This window comes from Bison bison, unplaced genomic scaffold (genome assembly GCF_000754665.1).
Source record: "Bison bison bison isolate TAMUID 2011002044 unplaced genomic scaffold, Bison_UMD1.0 scf7180017864471, whole genome shotgun sequence".
In the NCBI taxonomy this organism is placed as follows: Eukaryota; Metazoa; Chordata; class Mammalia; order Artiodactyla; family Bovidae; genus Bison; species Bison bison.
In genome coordinates, this window is record NW_011495032.1 from 32110020 (window position 1) to 32130402 (window position 20383).

The following is a 20383-nucleotide window of genomic DNA, read 5'->3' on the forward strand; positions in this document are numbered from 1 at the left end:
CAGGAGGTATATTGTCACTCTGCTTATTTAACTTATATGCAGAGTACATCATGAGAAACACGGGGCTGGAAGAAGCACAAGCTAGAATCAAGATTTCCCGGAGAAATATCATAACCTCAGATATGCAGATGACACCACCCTTATGGCAGAAAGTGAAGAGGAACTAAAAAGCCTCTTGATGAAAGTGAAAGAGGAGAGTGAAAAAGTTGGCTTTAAGTTCAACATTCAGAAAATGAAGATCATGGCATCTGGTCCCATCACTTCATGGGAAATAGATGGGTAAACAGTGGAAACAGTGTCAGACTTTATGTTTTTGGGCTCCAAAATCACTGCAGATGGTGACTGCAGCCATGAAGTTAAGAGATGCTTACTCCTTGGAAGGAAAATTAGGACCAACCTAGATAGCATATTCAAAAGCAGAGACATTACTTTGCCAACAAAGATCCGTCTAGTCAAGGCTATGGTTTTTCCAGTGGTCATGTATGGATGTGAGAGTTAGACGGTGAAGAAAGCTGAGCGCTAAAGAATTGATGCTTTTGAACTGTGGTGTTGGAGAAGACTCTTGAGAGTCCCTTGGACTACAAGGAGATCCAACCAGTCCATTCTAAAGGAGATCAGTCCTGGGTGTTCTTTGGAAGGAATGATGCTAAAGCTGAAACTCCAGTACTTTGGCCACCTCATGCGAAGAGTTGACTCACTGGAGAAGACTGATGCTGGGAGGGATTGGGAGCAGGAAGAGAAGGGGACGACAGAGGATGAGGTGGCTGGATGGCCTCACCAATTTGATGGACGTGAGTCTGGGTGAACTCTGGGAGTTGGTGATGGACAGGGAGGCCTGGCGTGCTGCGATTCATGGGGTCGCAAAGAGTCAGACACGACTGAGCTACTGACTGAACTGAACTGAACTGATGAGGAAAACATTGGTCAAAAATGTTCTGAAGTGAAAACTGGCTGTGTGTTTCAGGTCTCAGAAAAGAGCCCAACAGCATCCCCCATAACCATCATCTACTAGCAACTGCACCAAATTTAAAAATTTCTGTCAAAGCTCCAGGACAAAAGTGGTTGCAGAAGCCAGCTATCCTAGGTGTTTCCCTCTGTGAACACATATGCTGAATCTTCTCCTCTAACCTGTATATTTTTCATTTATTTTCGTATCTTCCAATTCTTTTTTTTCCCCTCGGTTTTCTCGTATAAAATCGGGCATGAAAGAAGAATTATGTATAAGGTATTCATAGGTTGAAACAGTGTCTGGCACATAATTGCTTAATAACTATTAGCTATTATTATCTGACATTCTTATTAGAGATTACTGTTGCAAAAGGGACAAAATCAAGTAAAAATGCATACTAAATTATGCTTTTTATGAATTTTGCCCAGCTAAGGGATCATAACCTCTACAAATGATGATTCTAAATAATTATCCCAATCCTTTTACCTCTATTTCTTTTATCTTGTTGCTCTGACACAACAAGTAGTATAATAATTGCCTATAAAAATGTGGAGGATAAAAATGGTACATAATGAATTCATAGATCTGGCTAAGGAGGTTTCTAGGCAGAATATTTAAGTGCCAATTGTTCACTTAACTGCCTATGATTAAGTATGGATGGAGTAATGAGCTTAGGTACAAAAGGAGCTAAGTTTTCAAGCAAAATTTAAAGAAAATACAGAACTAAGACTTGATGGGTTCAAAAATAAGACTGTTTCTCATTTACAGCCAGTCCAGACAGCAAAAGTTTCAGACAGGAAGAAATGACATCAGTACAAAGGTCAAATCCAGAGAGCTGCCAGTAAAACTGTGGCCTCAAAGTCAGGATCTCAGAGATGAGACTGGAAAACCAAGACCTTAGAAAGGTTTGAAACATGTTCACAGATCCTCGCATGTAGACAAGAAGGCTCTAAAGAATCTTAAAGGTGTGCCTTGTGCTACACAAAAAATGCCAGTAAGTATCTTCAGGGTATTGTCCCACAGCAGCCTCACACAAAGTCCAAAACCCAGTAAGGTGTGTGTTGAAGAGGTATGCAGATATGATATTTCTATAATGGAGTTTATTTCAATGTGATACATAGGAACACCATGAAGTTTTAGACTTTAACTTGTACTAGGACAGAAGCAGCTCAAAATGACAAGACCTCTGGGCCTTCAGTCTTTTACAGAGAGGAAGCATGCTGAGAAAACCACTACATATTTTAAAAGGTGCTTCTTTTTATGGAAAAGAAAAGATTACTCAGAGGATGTAGCCAGGAGTTGCTAGGGCAGAACTAATAGCTAAGAAAGAACCATTTCCAGAGGAACAGGCCCACATTAACAAACCTGCAACATGCAGTAACTGTGTATTTCAGAACTGCTATATTCTTCCCATTCCCCCTGTCTGAGCAGTATTTCTTCTGATTATCCCTGTCTCACTATTATATGTTGAGTATAAATCAAATAACTAATAACATTAGTTCACAAATCTTTCCATCCAGAGAAACCACACATGAGGAGCTAAACCTAAAGAAAAACACCTGGGGAGCCATACATAAAAAGTCTCAGTGCAGGTACCTGGACATGATTTAAGAGGATGATTTTAAGATTTTATGCCTGAACCTAATGAGGTAATGAGATGAGAAATTGGAGGTCTTCAGGGGAAAATAAGTATTGGGGCTGAAACTCCCATAGTCTGGCCATCTGATGCAAAGAACTGACTCATTTGAAAAGACCCTGATGCTGGGAAAGATTGAAGGTGAGAGGAGAAGGGGATGACAGAGGATGAGATGGTTGGATGGCATCACCAACTTGATGGACATGAATTTGAGTAAACTCCGGGAGTTGGTGATGGACAGGGAGGCCTGGTGTGCTGAAGTCCATGGGGTCTCAGAGTCGGACACAACTGAGCAACTGAACTGAACTGAACTGACGGGAAAAGATTAAGTCATTTTTACATATGAGAGAGATGTCAGTAATTGGGAATCAGAGATGGTCAATGGTAGTCCCTACTGATGGCTCCTAGTATTCTTGCCCTTCAATAGTTTCTCCCACATTAAATCCTACATGGATTCCCTTTAACCAATAAAACCACACTATTCCACACCTAAGTCTTAAAAAGCACTGACAGCTTTCATATTTGCATTTTTGAGAATCTGGATCACCAGGTAAAACTACTGTGCTCAAGAAAAATCTGGTGGAGAAGCTCCATGGAAAGGCTCTGAGATTACATAAAGAGAGAATGAAACCCAATTATTCAAGCCCATTCAAAACCCTAGATGACTCCAGCCCCAGCTGCCATCTCACTGTAACTGTATGAGACCCCTTAGACAAGACTGAAAGAAGAACCACTCAGGTAATTTACAGAATCATGAGGTTATAAATTGTTTTTAAACCACTAAATTTGGGGATGGTTTATTATGTAAAAAGAGATGACCAAAATAAGGATGGGCTAACTCTGTGTAGCATGAATCCATATATACTTCTATAGTGAAGAAGATACGTATCATGATCAATCTTTGCACACATATACATGTAGCATCCACCATCACCATGACCGAGATACACAGCAGTTCCAACAACCCAGAAATCTTGGCTGTACCCTTTCCTGGTCAAGGACTTTTCAGTGCAAGTCCTACCGCTTGTACTGAAGTAACCACAATTGTAAGGTCTATCACTGCTAACTTTTATCTATGTTTAATATACAGTATGTACTCTTTTCTTTCAGCCAACGTAATTCTGGGAAACACATCTACACTATTGAAAAGCAGTCTATCCTTTTTATGGATATACCACAATTCTGCCGATATATGCCACAATTCTGCCGATAGATATTTAGATTGCTCTAGTTTCAGACTTTAATAAGTAAAGCTATTACAATGTTGCTTCAGTTGTGCCTGACTCTTTACAACCCTATGGACTGTAGCCCAACAGGCTTCTCTGTCCACGGGATTTTCCAGGCAAGAATACTGGAATGGGTTGACATTTCCTTCTCCAGGGGATCTTCCCAACTCAGGGATCAAACTTGCGCCTCTTATGTCTCCTGCATTGGTAGGCGGGTTCTTTACCACTAGCGCTACCTGGGTGGGAAGCTATTACAATAATTCTTATATATGTCTTTTTGTGTATAAATGTATTAATTTCTCCTGGGAAAGTTCCTAAGAGTAGAACTGCTGAATTATAAGGATATATGTATGCAGTGTATTTCACTGTGGTTTTAACTGCATTCCTTTGATGAGTAATAATTTTAAACATTTTTATATACTTGTCCATTTGGATATCCCTCCTCTATAAAAGACCTGTTCAGTTTTCTGTTTTTTTATTTAAAAGAAGTTCTTACTGTGGCAAAATACACATAAAAGTTTACTATTTTAACCATTTTAAAGTTTACAACTCTGGGTTATGCCTATTTTTAATTGGATTGCTATTTTCTTATTTTTTAGGAATAAATTTAATTATTAATGACTTCCCTTGTGGCTCAAACAGTAAAGAATCTGCCTGCAATGCTGGAGACCTGGGTTCAATCCCTGGGTCGGGAAGATCCAATGGAGAAGGACATGGCAACCCATTCCAATATTCTTGCCTGGAGAATCCCATGGACTGAGGAGTCTGGCGGGCTACAGTCTGTGGGGTCACAGAGAGTCAGATACGACTAAGCAACTAACACCTTCACTTTCACAATTATTAATATATTCAGGATAAACATCTTTGTTGGATATATATATAGAGAGAGAGAGAGACATACAAATATAAACATATAGCAAGTGTCTTAACTCAGTGTATGCTTTATCGATCTTTTTGATGCTGTCTTTAATGGAAATAGGTTCATAATTTTAACAAAGTCCAAATTAACAATTTTCCTTTTATGATTAGTATTGTTTATATCCTGTTTAAGAAGTTGACTATCCCCAAAGACATGAAGATATTGTTTTCTTCTAGTTTTATTGTTCTCCTTTCACATTTAGGTCTATGATTTACCTTCTTTTTTTCAGAAGGTTAGTATATGTTTGTTACTCAGTAGCTCTATCGTGCATTGCCTGACTGTAAAATTTTGAGGGTCTAAAAACTTTCATTTTGTGCAGTTTCTGACCCTTTCAATCTAAGCCAGTAATTGCTATTAATATAACATTTTCAAAAACCTAGTGGGTCTCCCCTGTATGTCAAGATGACCCCTCTCATTAGACAAGAGGGTTTTCCCTAGATCTTATCTAAATAATGCCATCTCTGTTTCCTGAGTTCAGTTCAGTTGCTTAGTCGTGTCCAGCTCTTTGTGACTCCATGGACTGCAGCACACCAGACCTCCCTGTCCATCACCAAGTCCCAGAGTTTACTCAAACGTAGGTCCATAGAGTCGGTGATGCCATCCAACCATCTCATCCTCAGTCATCCCCTTCTCCCACCTTCAATCTTTCCCAGCATCAGGGTCTTTTCAAATGAGTCAGTTCTTTGCATCAGTTGGCCAAAGTATTGGAGTTTCAGCTTCAGCATCATTCCTTCTAATGAATATTCAGGACTGATTTCCTTTAGGATGGACTGGTTGGATCTCTTGCAGTCCAAGGGACTCTCAAGGGCCTTCTCCAACACCACAGTTCAAAAGCATCAATTCTTCAGCACTCAGCTTTTTTTTATAGTCCAACTCTCACATCCATTCATAACTACTGGAAAAACCATAGCCTTGACTAGACAGACCTTTGTTGGCAAAGTCATGTCTCTGCTTTTTAATATGCTGTCTAGGTTGGTCATAACTTTTCTTCCAAGGAGCAAGTGTCTTTTAATTTCATGGCTGCAGTCACCATCTGCAGTGATTTTGGAGCCCCAGAAAATAAGATCAGTCACTATTTCCACTGTTTCCCCATCTATTTGCCATGAAGTGATGGGACTGGATGCCATGATCTTAGTTTTCTGAATGTTGAACTTTAAGCCAATTTTTTCACTCTCCTCTTTTACTTCATCAACAGGCTTTTTAGTTCTTCTTTGCTTTCTACCATAAGGGTGGTGTCATCTGCATATCTGAGGCTATTGATATTTCTCCTGGCAATCTTGACTCCTGCTTGTGCTTCATCCAGCCCAGTGTTTCTCATGATGTACTCTGCATATAAGTTAAATAAGCAGGGTGACAATATAAGCCTTGACATACTCCTTTTCCTATTTGGAACCAGTCTGTTGTTCCATGTCCAGTTCTAACTGTTCCATGTCCAGTTCTAACCTGTATACAGATTTCTCAAGATTTCTCAGATTTCTCTATTTCCTGGATTCAGCTAAATTGGATCCCAGTGTCATATGCATAAACTCTCTAGCAAAAAATTGTCCAGCCACATCCTTGGATTCTCTCCAGAGCATGCTATATAATTTTTTGCAGAAGCATGAGAATTTCCCAAATTATCAAATTCTGGTTCCTTTTTGCCTAACAGTTTCTTCCTCAATTTATCTATATCCTCTGATACATGCATGCTAAGTCAACTTCAGCCAGGTCTGACTCTTTGAGACCCTATGCAGTGCAGTCCTCCAGACTCCTCTGTCCATGGCATTCTCCAGGCAAGAATACTGGAACAGGTTGCCCTTCTCCAGGGGATCTTTCTGATGAAGGGATTGAACCAGCATCTCTTACATCTCCTGCATTGGCAGGCAGGCTCTTTACCACTAGCACCACCTGAGAATCCCATATCCTCTGATATTTTAACTATAAACAATAAGTAGAAACCAGACTGCAAATTCCACACTTTGCTTGATAATTTGCTTAGCTAAATATCCAAGAATTCAATGGTTACAAGCTCTGATTTCCATTCAGCAGTAGAGTATTACTCAACCAACTTTTCTACCATTTTATAACAAGGATCACTTTCCTTCCAGTTTCTAGTAACATTTCCTGATGTTACCAAAAATCTTACCAGAATCACCTTTAACAAATTCATATTTCTTTCTAGTAACATTCTGCTCATGACAATACGTCTATTCTCTAAGATGACAGCACCTTTGTCTTCTATCCTCTTCACTTCCTTTTGAGTTTTCATCTGAATCTAGACTTGATTATCACACACCTCAAAATTCTTCCAACCTGGATCCAATTACCCAATCTCAAAGTCACACCCACAATTTTATGTATCTATTAAAGCAGTATTCTACTTCTAGGAACCAAACTCTATATCAGTTTCCTAGGGCTGTCATAACAAACTGCCATAAATTAGGCAGCTTAAAATCACAGAAATTAATTTTCTCACAGTTCTGGAGGCCTAAAGTCCAAAACTGAGGTTTTATCAGTGCTGAGCTTCCTTTGAAGGCTGTAGGGAAGAACTGTTCCTTGCATCTATCAGCTTCTGGTGGCTCCTGATGTTCCGTATTCCCTAGCTCTAATCTCTGCTTCTGTCCTCACAAATGCTTCTTTTCTGTTTCTCTGTGACTCCAGCCTCTCTCTCCCTTCTCTTATAAGCATACCAGTCACATGATTTAGGACCCATCCTAACCCCTAAATGATCTTATTTCAAGATCTTCAGCTTAATTATATATACAAAGACTCTATTTCCAAATAAGGTCACTGTAACAGTTTGCTAGCTCTATCATAACAAAGTACCATAATTGAGTGGTTTAAACAACAGAAATTTACTGTTGCATAGTTTGGAGGCTAAAAGTCAGATCAGTGTTTCAGCAAGACTGATTTCTTTTGAAGACAGCAAGAACCTATTCTATTCTCCCCAGCTTCTGGTTTTTGCTGCCCATCTTTGGTGTTTCTTGGTCTATAAAAGAACCAAGGAATTTATTCTGATTTCAGTCTTCATCTTCACATGGCATTCATTCTGTACGTATAAAAATTTCCCTTTTTATAAGGACACCAGTCAGACTGGGTTAAGGTCTACCCTAATTACCTCATCTTATGTCTAGGGGTTAGGGTGTCAGTAAATGAGTTCAGTAGTAAAGAATGCTCCTGCAAATGTAGAAGACACAGGTTCAGTCCCTGGGTTGGGAACATCCCTTGGAGAAGTAAATGGCAACCCACTCCAGTATTCTTGCCTGGGAAATCCCATGGACAGAGGAGCCTGGCAGACTACAGTCCATGGGGCTGCAAAGAATCGGACGCAACTGAGCAACTAAACAACCACCACCAGTTAGTTTGTGACTGCGGTGGTTTCTCCTCCAGATCTTGGCTGTGACTCTGGGTTGCCTGTCTCTCCATACTACAGGGTGGCAATTTGCCATGCAACCTCAATTCTCTGATGGGTTCATGAAAAGGCACCAATTTTCAATTTGTTCACCTTCTTGCTGTAAGGACAGGAGCAACAACTTTCAAGCTCTTTACATGTTGGAGCTGAAACCAGAAGTCGCCCTAATGTATTGAATAGTATGATGATTTTAAAAATAACTTTTACATGTATTTGTTGCAATGAGAATACTGATCAGTCATCTATCTACTATATGTTACTGGGAGTGGTATGTTACTGGTACCCACCTCTCTCCATTGCCCTTTATATAAGCTTTTCTCAACCAATACCCTATTAGATTAAACACTATAGAAAATCATTTAAATAATTATTTTCTAAATTTTGCCAAGGATCTTACATAGCTAGCACAATGCCAGATGCATAGGAGTTAATTTATTACATAATATGGATGCCTTAGTCATTTTATCCCTATACACATTTTATGTGTATTTCTTAGAATAAATATATTTTCTCACATAACTGTAAAGTAGTACACTCAGGAAACTCAATATCAATACAATATTTTAATATAACCTACCATCAATAGTTCGGTTTTCTCAATTGTCCCCATAATCTTTTCCCTCCAAAAGAATTGTGACCTGAATCATATATTCATTCAGTTGTCAAATACCTTAAGTCTCTCTTTCACTCTGAAACATTTCCTCAGCTTTTCTTGGCTTTTATGCCACTGATTTTTTTAAGAATACAGGCCAGTTTTTGTTTCTGATTTTGGCTTTGTCTGATGTTTCCTTAAGGCTAAATTCAGGTATGTATCGCTGGTCAGAATACTTCATAGTGATATTGTATCAGACCCATAGTGATACTGCATCCTTCCCATATTAGTTTCTATCACTCAGGCAAGATTATTGTCTGGTTCTCTACCATACAGTTAAAACAATATTAATCTTACTCCTGATCACACTTCACCTGAATCCTGTCCCCAGACTCTTCATGCATTGTTGATTCTTACCCAACCAATTCTTACTATGAGTACTGCAATGATTGTTTCATTTCCCTGCTCAATCTACATTAATCAGAATCCTACTCTATGTAAAAGTTTCCCTTTTCCCTTTCTCTCCCTCCCATCCTCTCTCTCTCCCTCTTTCTCATCAGAATAGATTCATGGCTTCCTATTTTTTTCCACTGGGTTCATTACTGTTAATTCTGATGCTCAAAGAGCCCCAGATTTGGCCAGCGGGAGTGAAGCTTATTCAAACAAGCTCTTGGGTTTTTGTTTATTTTTCTTGACATGCCATCATCATTTTTTAAAAAATGTCCCTGCCTTCTGGTAGCAATAAGATGTTCCAGGCCTATTTTATATCCTCTCTTTCCCAAGCCTGGAGTTCAGCCATTTCTCTAACAATCCATATTTCCTTTCAGTAGGGAATGTATTAGAAAACACGAATGAGTGCCAGGTGTTCTCACTGCTATCATGGTAAGTTTGAGTTTAGACTTGTCATATCCAATTTGGTAGTCATTATCCAAATGTGGCCATTTAAATCAAAATTAATAGAAACAAAAATTCAGTTCCTCAGCTGCACTAGTCACACTTCATGTGTAGTTACATGTATTTAGCAGCTAACATACTGGACAGCACAGATAATTATGGAAATTTCCATCCTTACAGAAAATTCTATTAGACATTATTGTTCTAGACCCTTTCACATAGCAAACACACACACTTTTTTTCCATCTCTGTTCCAATTACTCAAGTGCTTTCTTTATCTTGACCTAAACCCTTTCAAAATTTGGATTATCTTTCGAAACCAATCCTTTCTGGTGCATTTCTTAGTCCCTTTAACCAAGCTCCTTCTCCAACCCCCAAATATACAGTCTTTACTGATTTCAAACAAACAAAAATTTTGGTATAGCCACTGTGGAAAACAGTATGGCGGTTCCTCAGAAAACTAAAAACAGAATTACCATAAGATCCAGTTATCCCACTCCTGGGCATAAATCCAGACAAAACTATAGTTCAAAAAGACCCATGCACCTCTATGTTCACAGCAGCACTATACACAACAGCCAAGACATGGCAACAACCTGAATGTCTATCAATAGATTAATGAGTAAAGAACATGTGGTATAATGGAATATACTCAGTCATAAAAAATAACAAAATAATACCATTTGCAGCAACATGGATCCAACTAGAGATAATCATACTAAGTGAAGTATATCAGAAAGACAAATACCATATGATATCACTTACGTGTGGAATCCAAAATATGACAAAATGAAACTAACAATGAAACAGAAAGAATCACAGACAGAGGGAACAGACTGGTGGTTGCTAAAAGAGCACATGTGGTGGAAGGATGGAGTGGGAAGCTGGGGTTAGCTGACGTAAGCTTTTATATAGCAAGGTCCTATTGTATAGTACAGAAAACTATATTCAATATCCTATGACAACCATAATGGAAAAGAATATTAAGGAAAAAAAATATATGTGTGTATAACTGAATCACTTTGCTGTACAGCAGAAATCAACACAACACTGTAAATCAACTATACTGCAATAAAAATACTGATTAAAAAACATCTGGGTTATTTTTGTCATTACCGATGTAAATATTAATTGGTAAGAACATGGGCTTTGGAATCAGACCTATTTCTTACTAGCTATATGACCTTGGGAAAGTTACTTAATCTCCCTAAACTTCAATTTCTGCATCTAAAACTGGGATTAATAATGCCTCGTAGTTATATGTTTGAAGACTAAAAAAAATAATATACTGAATATGCTTAGCATTATGACTGGAATATGATAAATTATATGGCCTATTAGTAACAATAATATTAGACTTGTTTCTCCTTTGTTTACTGAAAGTTTTAAATTCGTTCACTTTTCCAAGCCATTCTTCACATTACTAAGGCATACACAGTATGTTAGCAATACTGAGCAAATATTCTAAATTATTCAAATAGATTCCTTCCAGTTAGAATATTAAGACCTATTTATATGTGAAATATTTCTCTTAGACAATTCTATTTATAACTCTGAAATTATAAAATCAATTTCAAATATTTATTGCTTATAGCAACTTTAAATAAAAATTGTTAAATAAAGTATTTCTTATATAAAAACTTTAAATAAAATATTTTCCTATTAGGTTGATTAATTATGTAAAATTTCTGAAAATTCTGAAATAAAACTGAAAAATTTCAAGTTGAGAGGGCATACTAGTAGCTGAACTACAGAATGGCAAAAATCAAATTATTGATAAGAATTAATTTGTCAGAATTCATAGTCCTATTTATAAAAGGATCCTATAAAACCAAATTTGAAATTTGTTTCTAATGAAACAAAGCATCTTGATTTTGTTATAGAAATATATTTAAAAATAGCTAATGTAGTAATACTCAAAAACAACACTAAAGCAAAGATAAATTCCTTTCCTCTGACATATTATTTAAAATATAGAAAAAGAGCATGTTATACCTAATGATAACTAGAGATGACTTATTTTTCCCTCCATCACAGTTTATTTAAGATATGTACTGAAAGATGTAAACCTAATATTTTGCTAATAAATGAAAAACATGCTTTTCAAAATGAATGCTCTTAGTAAAGCATATTTTATTTGTAAAAAGTGTAAGCATGGTCATCTAAACTTTCACTGCTTATATGAAAAAGGGGTGCTCATCAAATTTAACAAATACTACGCCTATAAAGGAAAGCGATGTCATTTCCTCCAAAATAAACTATAGCCCTGTAGATTTTTACCTTTTTCTTTACTAAGCAAAAGACAAATATATAACATGCTTGTGTCTTATTACCCTTACCGGTAAAATTTTAAAATCAACTTGATATGTAATTTTCTTTCAGATTAGTTTAAACATGATTTAAAAAAATGGAAATGTGAGAATTTCAGAATACACTGCTATGTTACAAAAATTATTAAATCTCACTTCTTCTAAATAACTATGTACAATTCATATCCTGTCACTTGTTAAATATATGGACAGTAAAATTTTTGTTCATGTTTTCCCAAAGGCAACCTTACCTGTGGAGTCCAATAAAATGTTGGGCTCAATCTGTAGAGTTTTCGTTTGTGGAAACTCTGAAGTGGCCTTGTTCGAGCTGCTGTACTCATGATAGTCAAGGATGGAGATTTCAATCTTGTCCTGTCTTTTCTCCTTTTCTTACTGTGCTTCTGGTTAAGTAACCAGCTACTGGAGGAAGAGAGCTCATCTAAATTCTCTGAAGCACTGAAATGCCATGAAATAATTGGGGAGTGGAGGGAATAAAACAAAACAAACAAAGACAAAGAAAACTAAATGTAAATCACCTTGATCTATTATGACAGAGGAGCATTAATTTTAGCCAATTTTGTGGTAACAACTGATGAAAGAATCAATATTAATGGAAAATTACATTTCAAGTTGTGAAAACAGAATCTGTATTTTCTCCTGCAAAATAAATATCCCATAGGTTAGAGATGCTCACATAAATTCACTAGTACAATGTAAATTTCACTGTAAATCAATAATCATGAATATTACAGTGTTAAAAGCATCTACATCAAATTCTTTTTCAATAAGGGTGAATTTACACAGGATTGTAGATTTTAAAAAGGCTAAAGTCTCATCACTACATCATTAGCTGCTCTTAAATAAGCACTACATATCTTACCAGGGGATTCTGAAACAAAGATGCAATCTGTCTACATTTTAAGAATTTTTTAAAATTTCTGATGATACAGAAGATACAAACTATAAAATATTTTATCAGATCACACAAAATACACATGAAAATAAGCATAATTTTATAATTATCCCTCATATTAATTTTAAAATATTTAAATATTTTAGATCAGGAGGGATTTAATGCTGTCACCACATAAATTTATTTATACCAGTATATTACATATAAAATATTCAGCTTTTCAGGCACTATAATCTACCAGTTCAACCTTATTTATATAAACAAAAGCTAGCCAACTTAGCATTCTAAGATCAACAAGTGAATCTATATGTGCTATTGCTAATCACAAATAAATTCTAAATGTGCTATTTGGTTCAAGTAGAATCAGTGTTTAAAGGTAAACATAAGATACAGTTTTTCTATAGCTGTATCACTGGTTTTGAATGCTGCACAATATTCTCTTTCAGATAAAGCAAGTAATTCAAGAAAACTTTATATAGTAGTAAGAAACTAGAAATAAAGGTACCTGAATGGCTTCTGTTGGTGAAACTAAAAGAGAATAATAAAATATGGAATTTGGTGATTACATACAAATACATAATTGAGTATGTCTATTGGCCAGACCAGTATAGGGAAAAAAATCTGATGATAAATATTTTATTTTTAAAATATTAACTTCAGTCTTCAGAAAGCTCTAGTCATGAATGTTTTAATTATCAGTTAATAAATATTCTAAAGATTATCTATCTGAGAAAGGTTTAGGATATACCGATACTCTCAAATTAACAGGTCCAGTCTCATATACTGATGTTACTTTTTGTAATATATCATATGTATGACTATAAAAGCCTGAAGTGTATAACGTGCTAAGTAACAGTCTGCTCTTGAGAAACCAGCCCTTGACCTGGGCTACCACATCAAGGGTAAACAGAAGGCATAGGTGATAGCCAGTATCAAGTTAGGTACTAAGCATGTCGGATACAGACGTAAACCAAGGTCAGGAAAAAGACTGATTAGTAGGTGGTTAGTACTAGAGGTGATCACATCAGGAGAGTGAGGATTCAGGAACGTAGGAGTAGATCTAGCACAAAAGGTAGCTCTTCTAGAAAGTGAGAAATAATCTCTAGGCAGATGACACTGGCTCCTTAAAAGAGACATTGCTTGGGTAATATCTAGGGATAATGAAGAGTTTTTATTCTAGCAGTCTGGAGCACAGTTCTAGCAGTTCTTTCCTCTGTTCAGTTCTCTAGTTGTTAGTGGGCACTTGTTTCCCCGTCCCTGCAGGAGGTATAAGGAGGTGAGCCACTATATTCTTAACTGAATGACATCTCTCAGCTTTTGAACTGGTGAGAGGCTCACAGGCTAGTTTAAAGATAAATGGAAAGCTTATTTGTGTCTCTAAATGTTACATTTTCAAGTTTCAAAGACTAATACAGTATCATTGGAAAAAGCTCACCAAAGTTGGCACTTAAATCACTTTATAAATAATTGATGAAAGTGACAGTGACTCTGTTGTGTCAGACTCTTTGTGACCCCATGGACTATAGCCTGCCAGGGGATCTTCCCAACCCAGATATTGAACCTGCATCTCCTACACTGGCAGGCAGATCCTTTAACCACTGAGCCACCTGGGAAGCTGCTGTAAAGGGTTATTTACCCTTTACAAACCACTGATAAATGATAAACCACTGATAAACTCTGCAAACCACTGATAAACTCACTTATTCTGCCCAATGGTTTACACTAAAGAGAATGAATCTTACTGAAAAGGAGAACAAGAGGAAATTATTTGGAGGACAACAAAACGCTGCCTAAGTGACTCTATAATCCAAGGTTATTTTTCCCCTCAGGAGATAATAATCCAATACCTAACACTAGTGGTAAAGAACCCGCCCGCCAGTGCAGGAGATGTAAGAGACACCGGAGGAGGAGGAGAAAACCCAGGAAGAAAAAAACATTTCAATAAGAGACAAGGCTAAGTTTTCCCCTGAGTTGGGGGTACCCTAGGAAACCCCAGAAACTGAGGATACAATAAGCCACTGCCAAGTACTGTCATAATTGTCACAAAAATTATCAATAAATATCAACATATAATTTTGAAATAGCATGCTTACAAGTGGTGTAGTACCAGGTAAGGACACAAATCACACTCCTTTAGATTTCTAACTGGAAGCTTTTGTTCAGAGAACAATAAAAATCTCCAAAAGGATAGCCTAGGGCCCCTGTGTAATAGGCAGACAGTACAATTTGGCTCTAAAATAAACTAAATAATTGAGGAGGGGGAAGAAATGAGGGTGCTTTTGGGCTTACACCTTTCTCCATTTCCACTACCACTCTCTTAATCCAAGCTTTTTTCTGCCAGAATTCCTCCTATACCCTTGTAACTGGGCCCCCCTCATTCACACTTTATTCCATCCAGTCCCTTCTAATCTTTCAGGAAAACAAATCTGGTCCTGTTTTACCCTTTCCTTCCATGCCTACACTGCTTAAAATCTCTCAAAGCCTTCTCATTGCTCTTGAGAAAAATACTTAAATCCTTAATGGAAAAGGCCCTGATTGGTCTGCTCTCTCAGCCTCCTCATGTGTCACACTCCCTCTCCTTCTCTGTGTTCCAGCCACATTGCCTCTTTTAATTCCAAACAACTCACACTTGCTCCAGTACTAAACCTACTATATATAATATCTGCTTCCAGGAATTTTCTCACATCCTTCTTCACTTATGTAATTTCCAATAACCATTTGGCTCTCAGTTCAAAAGTCAGTACCTCAGGTAAGTCTTTGAGCCCTTGCATAGTCTCTCCAAAGACAAAGTCAAATTCCCTTCTGAGTTCTGATAATACCATTCACCTTTTCTTCATAGTATTTTTCATGATGTCAATTTTACAATTATTTGTGTTACTATCTGATTAGTGTCTTTTTCCTTTTCTAAAACTGTAAGTAATAGAGAGACTGTGTTTTAACTTTTTATCAGAAGTTCCTGATATTATACTTGGCATATGACAAATGCTCAATAAATATTTATAGAATGAATGGAGAAATGTACACATATATACATTTTCAGATTTATCACTCCAGCTCTGTGCTTTGCACAGGGTATGTATATAATACCACATAATGTGAAAGTGTTAGTTGCTCAATCATGTTCGACTCCTTGCAACTCCATGGATTATAGCCTGCCAGGCTCCTCTGTCCGTGGAATTCTCCAGGCAAGAATATTAGAGTGGGTTGCCATTTCCTTCTCCAGGGGATCTTCTGGACTGAGGGATTGAACCCAGGTCTCCTGCACTGCAGGCAGATTCTTTACCATCTGAGCCACTTGGGAAGCCCATACCTTATATGGGAAGCATATAACACTACATACCTTACCTAAATAGTTTAGTGAATGAGTAAACATGGAACATTACAGTTTAAGAGCCAAAAGAAGCTCTAAATAGAAGGTTATAAGAGAGCATTTAGAAAAATAAGACATATTTACACTGCCTTGAGTTCCATTCTAAATCTCTTAATTTTGACTTACAAAAGTTAGTTTCTGATAGTAAGCGATGATGTACCTTATTTTATCTTATAATCATATATGCCTATTATAAATGGGTAAGTATTATAAAGCAGATGAGAACTGTAAGATATTTTGATTTGTAAAAGAGAAAGCATGGATAAAGTTTAAATTTTTTCTTCTAATTTAAAAAGTGCAAAATGACCAAGAGTTTTATCGAAGAAAATATTTCAAAAGTCATGAGTTCCTGTTTTATTAACATTGCCTAATTTTTCTAATAGTAATGACTTTCTGATATAACTGATTGTCTATTACAATTCCAGAAAATCTTAGCAGTTAAGATATTTATGAATAACGACAGGCATTCAATTTGCTTTTACAGAGAATAAATGGAATTTTCAAGTGAATTTTTTAGTTAAAATTTTACTCTGATTACTGCAGAAACTAAAGGCCCAGAAGTGAAGCATTTAATCTTTTAACTGTTCTATACATCAGTGTCTCTTTTGCTGTCTCGTATACAGGGTTACTGTTACCATCTTTCTAAATTCCATATATATGCATTAGTATACTCTACTGATGTATAGAACAGTCTTTTGGACTCTGTGGGAGAGGGAGAGGGTGGGATGATTTGGGAGAATGGCAGTGAAATATGTATAATATCATATATGAAACGAGTCGCCAGTCCAGGTTCGATACACGATACTGGATGCTTGGGGCTGGTGCACTGGGACGACCCAGAGGGATGGTATGGGGAGGGAGGAGGGAAGAGGGTTCAGGATGGAGAACACATGTATACCTGTGGCAGATTCATTTTGATATATGGCAAAACCAATACAATATTGTAAAGTTAAATAAAATAAAATTTAAATTAAAAAAAAATCTTTTAACTGATATTTGAATATTAATTCCTACCAAAATCACTTTCTGCAAACATTATTCACTTGTATCAAAATTAATAAAACAATCTAAAGATATGGGCTTATAGGAACATATATTTGCTAAGTTCTTGGTATCATCTTGGTGATGGAGAAAATGGTGAATAAATAAGGAAGAACAGTCTAATTTCAATCTGTTTTTGTTTTTTTTTTTAATTTTATTTTATTTTTAAACTTTACAATATTGTATTGGTTTTGCCAAATATCGAAATGAATCCACCACAGGTATACATGTGTTAAAACTCAATGAAAGATAGTCTAAGATTTTTAGTAACTTGTTCAAGTATTTAATAACTTTTGGCTTAAGCCAAACTGTATTCTTAGAAGGACTGGAATCATCATCATAATGCCATGCTCAAATGCTTTTACTAAATAAGAAACTTTTGGGCCTGGCTATAAATTTAGAAAGCTAAAACCATAAAAACACAGACAAGATTTCATAAAGTTATTTTTATCTTCTAATCTCAAGAAATAGCAGCAGAAAACAAGTATTCAACACAGAATTTTAAAATATTGTTTTAGTACTTTTCAACATTTCCCCTACATTCATGTACTCTTATACTAAACACACTTAAGAAAAGCAGAACTCAACATCGAGAAGAAAATTAGAATGTGTATTATCTAAGAGATTATGATAGCCTGCCAGTTACCAATCTATTCTTATACACAAATACCCATACTTGCTATACAGGGCTGAAGAGTGTTGTCACATTTACATCTACCAGGAACCTCAGATTGTGACCCTACTTGGAAATACAGACTTTCAGGAGTAATTAATGAGGTAAAATGATGTCAGAGTGGATTAGGGTGGCCCTAAGTCCAGTCACTGATGTTCTTATAAGAAGAAACAAAGAGTTCAGGAAGAGATCCCAGGGAATAACATCCTTACATGTGAAGGCAGAAGAGAAATGGTCTATAAGCCAAAAATGCCAAAGACTGCTAGGAACTACCGGAAGCCAGGAAAATGCAAGGAAGGATTCTGCCTTAAACCTTCAGAAAGAACATGGCCCTGCCTGACACCTTGATTTTCAACATCTAGCCTCCAGAACTGTGGAAGAAAAAACATCTCCTACATTAAGCCACACACTTCGTGCTGATTTAAGATCCCTATGAAACTGACATATTCATAAAGTACACGCCTAAGAATCACTATTTTTGCATAATTTGTAATCTCTATTTCAAGTCTACTTTTTGTCTTTTGGAGTTGTCTGATGACCTCAACCTATAGCAGCTAAAGTAGGCGGCAACCTTTTCCAAACCTTCCCTGATGCCCAGCGTCCTGCCAATAGTTGAATTTACTATCTTTCTTTTTCTTGACAATATTTGGAGAAATGAACACATTATTTACTCAGATATACTCAATGATATTTTAAAGAAATTACATAAAATAGGACTTTATAGAAACTCACTAAAATGGCCTAGTAGGGGCACTGCTTGTCTTCCACATGGCAAAAACAAGCACCTCTCAGATGACCAGTGGACGAGATCCAGGCAGTATCTACTACATATAGAGAAAACAGTGCCTGGACCAGCCCATTTTCCCTACTCTAGGAATTAAGTAGGAAAATTACACCCCCCTCCCCATTCACTCAAAAATACAAGTCTCTTCAACTGTAGCAACAAGAAAATGCTGGAATACACTGTAAAATGATCTTCTAAATTAGATGTGTCTCTAAAAAAAATTTGATCTCTGGTTCCTCTGCCTTTTCTAAATCCAGCTTGAACATCTGGATGTTCTTGGTTCATGTACTATTGAAGCCTCACTTGGAGAATATTGAGCATTATTTTGCTAGCGTGTGAGATGAGTGCAATTGTGCAGTAGTTTGAGCATTCTTTCGTATTGCCTTTCTTTCAGATTGGGATGAAAACTGACCTTTTCCAGTTCTATGGCCACGGCTGAGTCTTCCAAATTTGTTGGCATATTGAGTACAATACTTACATTTGGTTCTTATTGTTGATAACAGCATCATCTTTTAGGATTTGAAATACTTCAGCTGGAATTCCATCACTTTCACTAGCTTTGTTTGCAGTGATGCTTCCTAAGGCCCAGTTGACTTCACACTCCAGGATGTCTGGCTCTAGGTGAGTGATCACATCATCTTGGTTATCTGGGTCATTAATATTGTTTTTGTATAGTTCTTCTGTGTATTCTTGCCACCTCTTCTTAATATCTTCTGCTTCTGTTAGGTCCATACCGTTTCTGTCCTTTATTGTGCCCATTTTTGCATGAAATGTTCCCTTACTATCTCTAATTTTCTTGAAGAGATCTCTAGTCTTTCCCATTCTATTATTTTCTTCTATGTGTGGATCATGACATACTGGAAAATTCTTCAAGAGATGGGAGTACCAGACCACCTTACCTGCCTCCTGAGAAATCTGTATACAGGTCAAGAAGCAACAGAACTGGACATGGAACAACAGACTGGTTCCAAATTGGGAAAGGAGTATGTCAAGACTGTATATTGTCACCTGCTTATTTAACTTATATGCAGAGTACATCATGTGAAATGCCAGGCTGGATGAAGCACAAGGTGGAATCAAGATTGCTGGGAGAAATATCAATAACTTCAGATATGCAGATGACACCACCCTTAAGGCAGAAAGTGAAGAGGAATTAAAGAAAAGAGCCTATTGATGAAAGTGAAAGAGGAGAGTGAAAAAGCTGGCTTAAAACTCAACATTCAGAAAACTAAGATCACGGCATCCAGTCCCATCACTTCATTGCAAAAGATGAGGCAACAATGGAAACAGTGACAGACTTTATTATCTTGGGCTCCAAAATCACTGTAGATGGTGACTGCCCCCATGAAATTAAAAGATGCTTGCTCCTTGGAAGAAAAGCAATGACCAATCTGCTGCTGCTGCTGCTGCTAAGTCGGTTCAGTCGTGTCCGACTCTGTGCAACCTAGGCAGCAATTAAAAAGCAGAGACATTACTTTGCCAACAAAAGTCTGTAGTCAAAGCTATGGTTTTACCAGTATGGATGTGAGAGATGGACCATAAAGAAGGCTGAGCACCAAAGAACTGATGCTTTTGAACTGTGGTATTGGAGAAGACTCTTGAGAGTCCCTTGGACTGCAAGGAAATCCAACCAATCCATCCTAAAGGAAATCAGTCCTGAATAGTCACTGGAAGGACTGATGCTGA

At 36.9% G+C, this 20383-nt stretch overlaps 1 protein-coding gene across 8 annotated transcripts in view; it reads right to left on the reverse strand.

Annotated features, from left to right (window-relative positions):
* KANSL1L (KAT8 regulatory NSL complex subunit 1-like) overlaps positions 1-20383 on the reverse strand; it is a 125903-nt gene that overhangs the window by 31491 nt on the left and 74029 nt on the right. For 7 of the 8 annotated variants that reach the window (XM_010861098.1, XM_010861095.1, XM_010861100.1 and 4 more), the window contains one exon: positions 12168-12372. In XM_010861098.1, the coding sequence (XP_010859400.1) occupies positions 12168-12372 (205 nt within the window). The remainder of the gene's footprint in view (positions 1-12167; positions 12373-20383) is intronic. The other variant, XM_010861101.1, reaches the window with a different exon arrangement.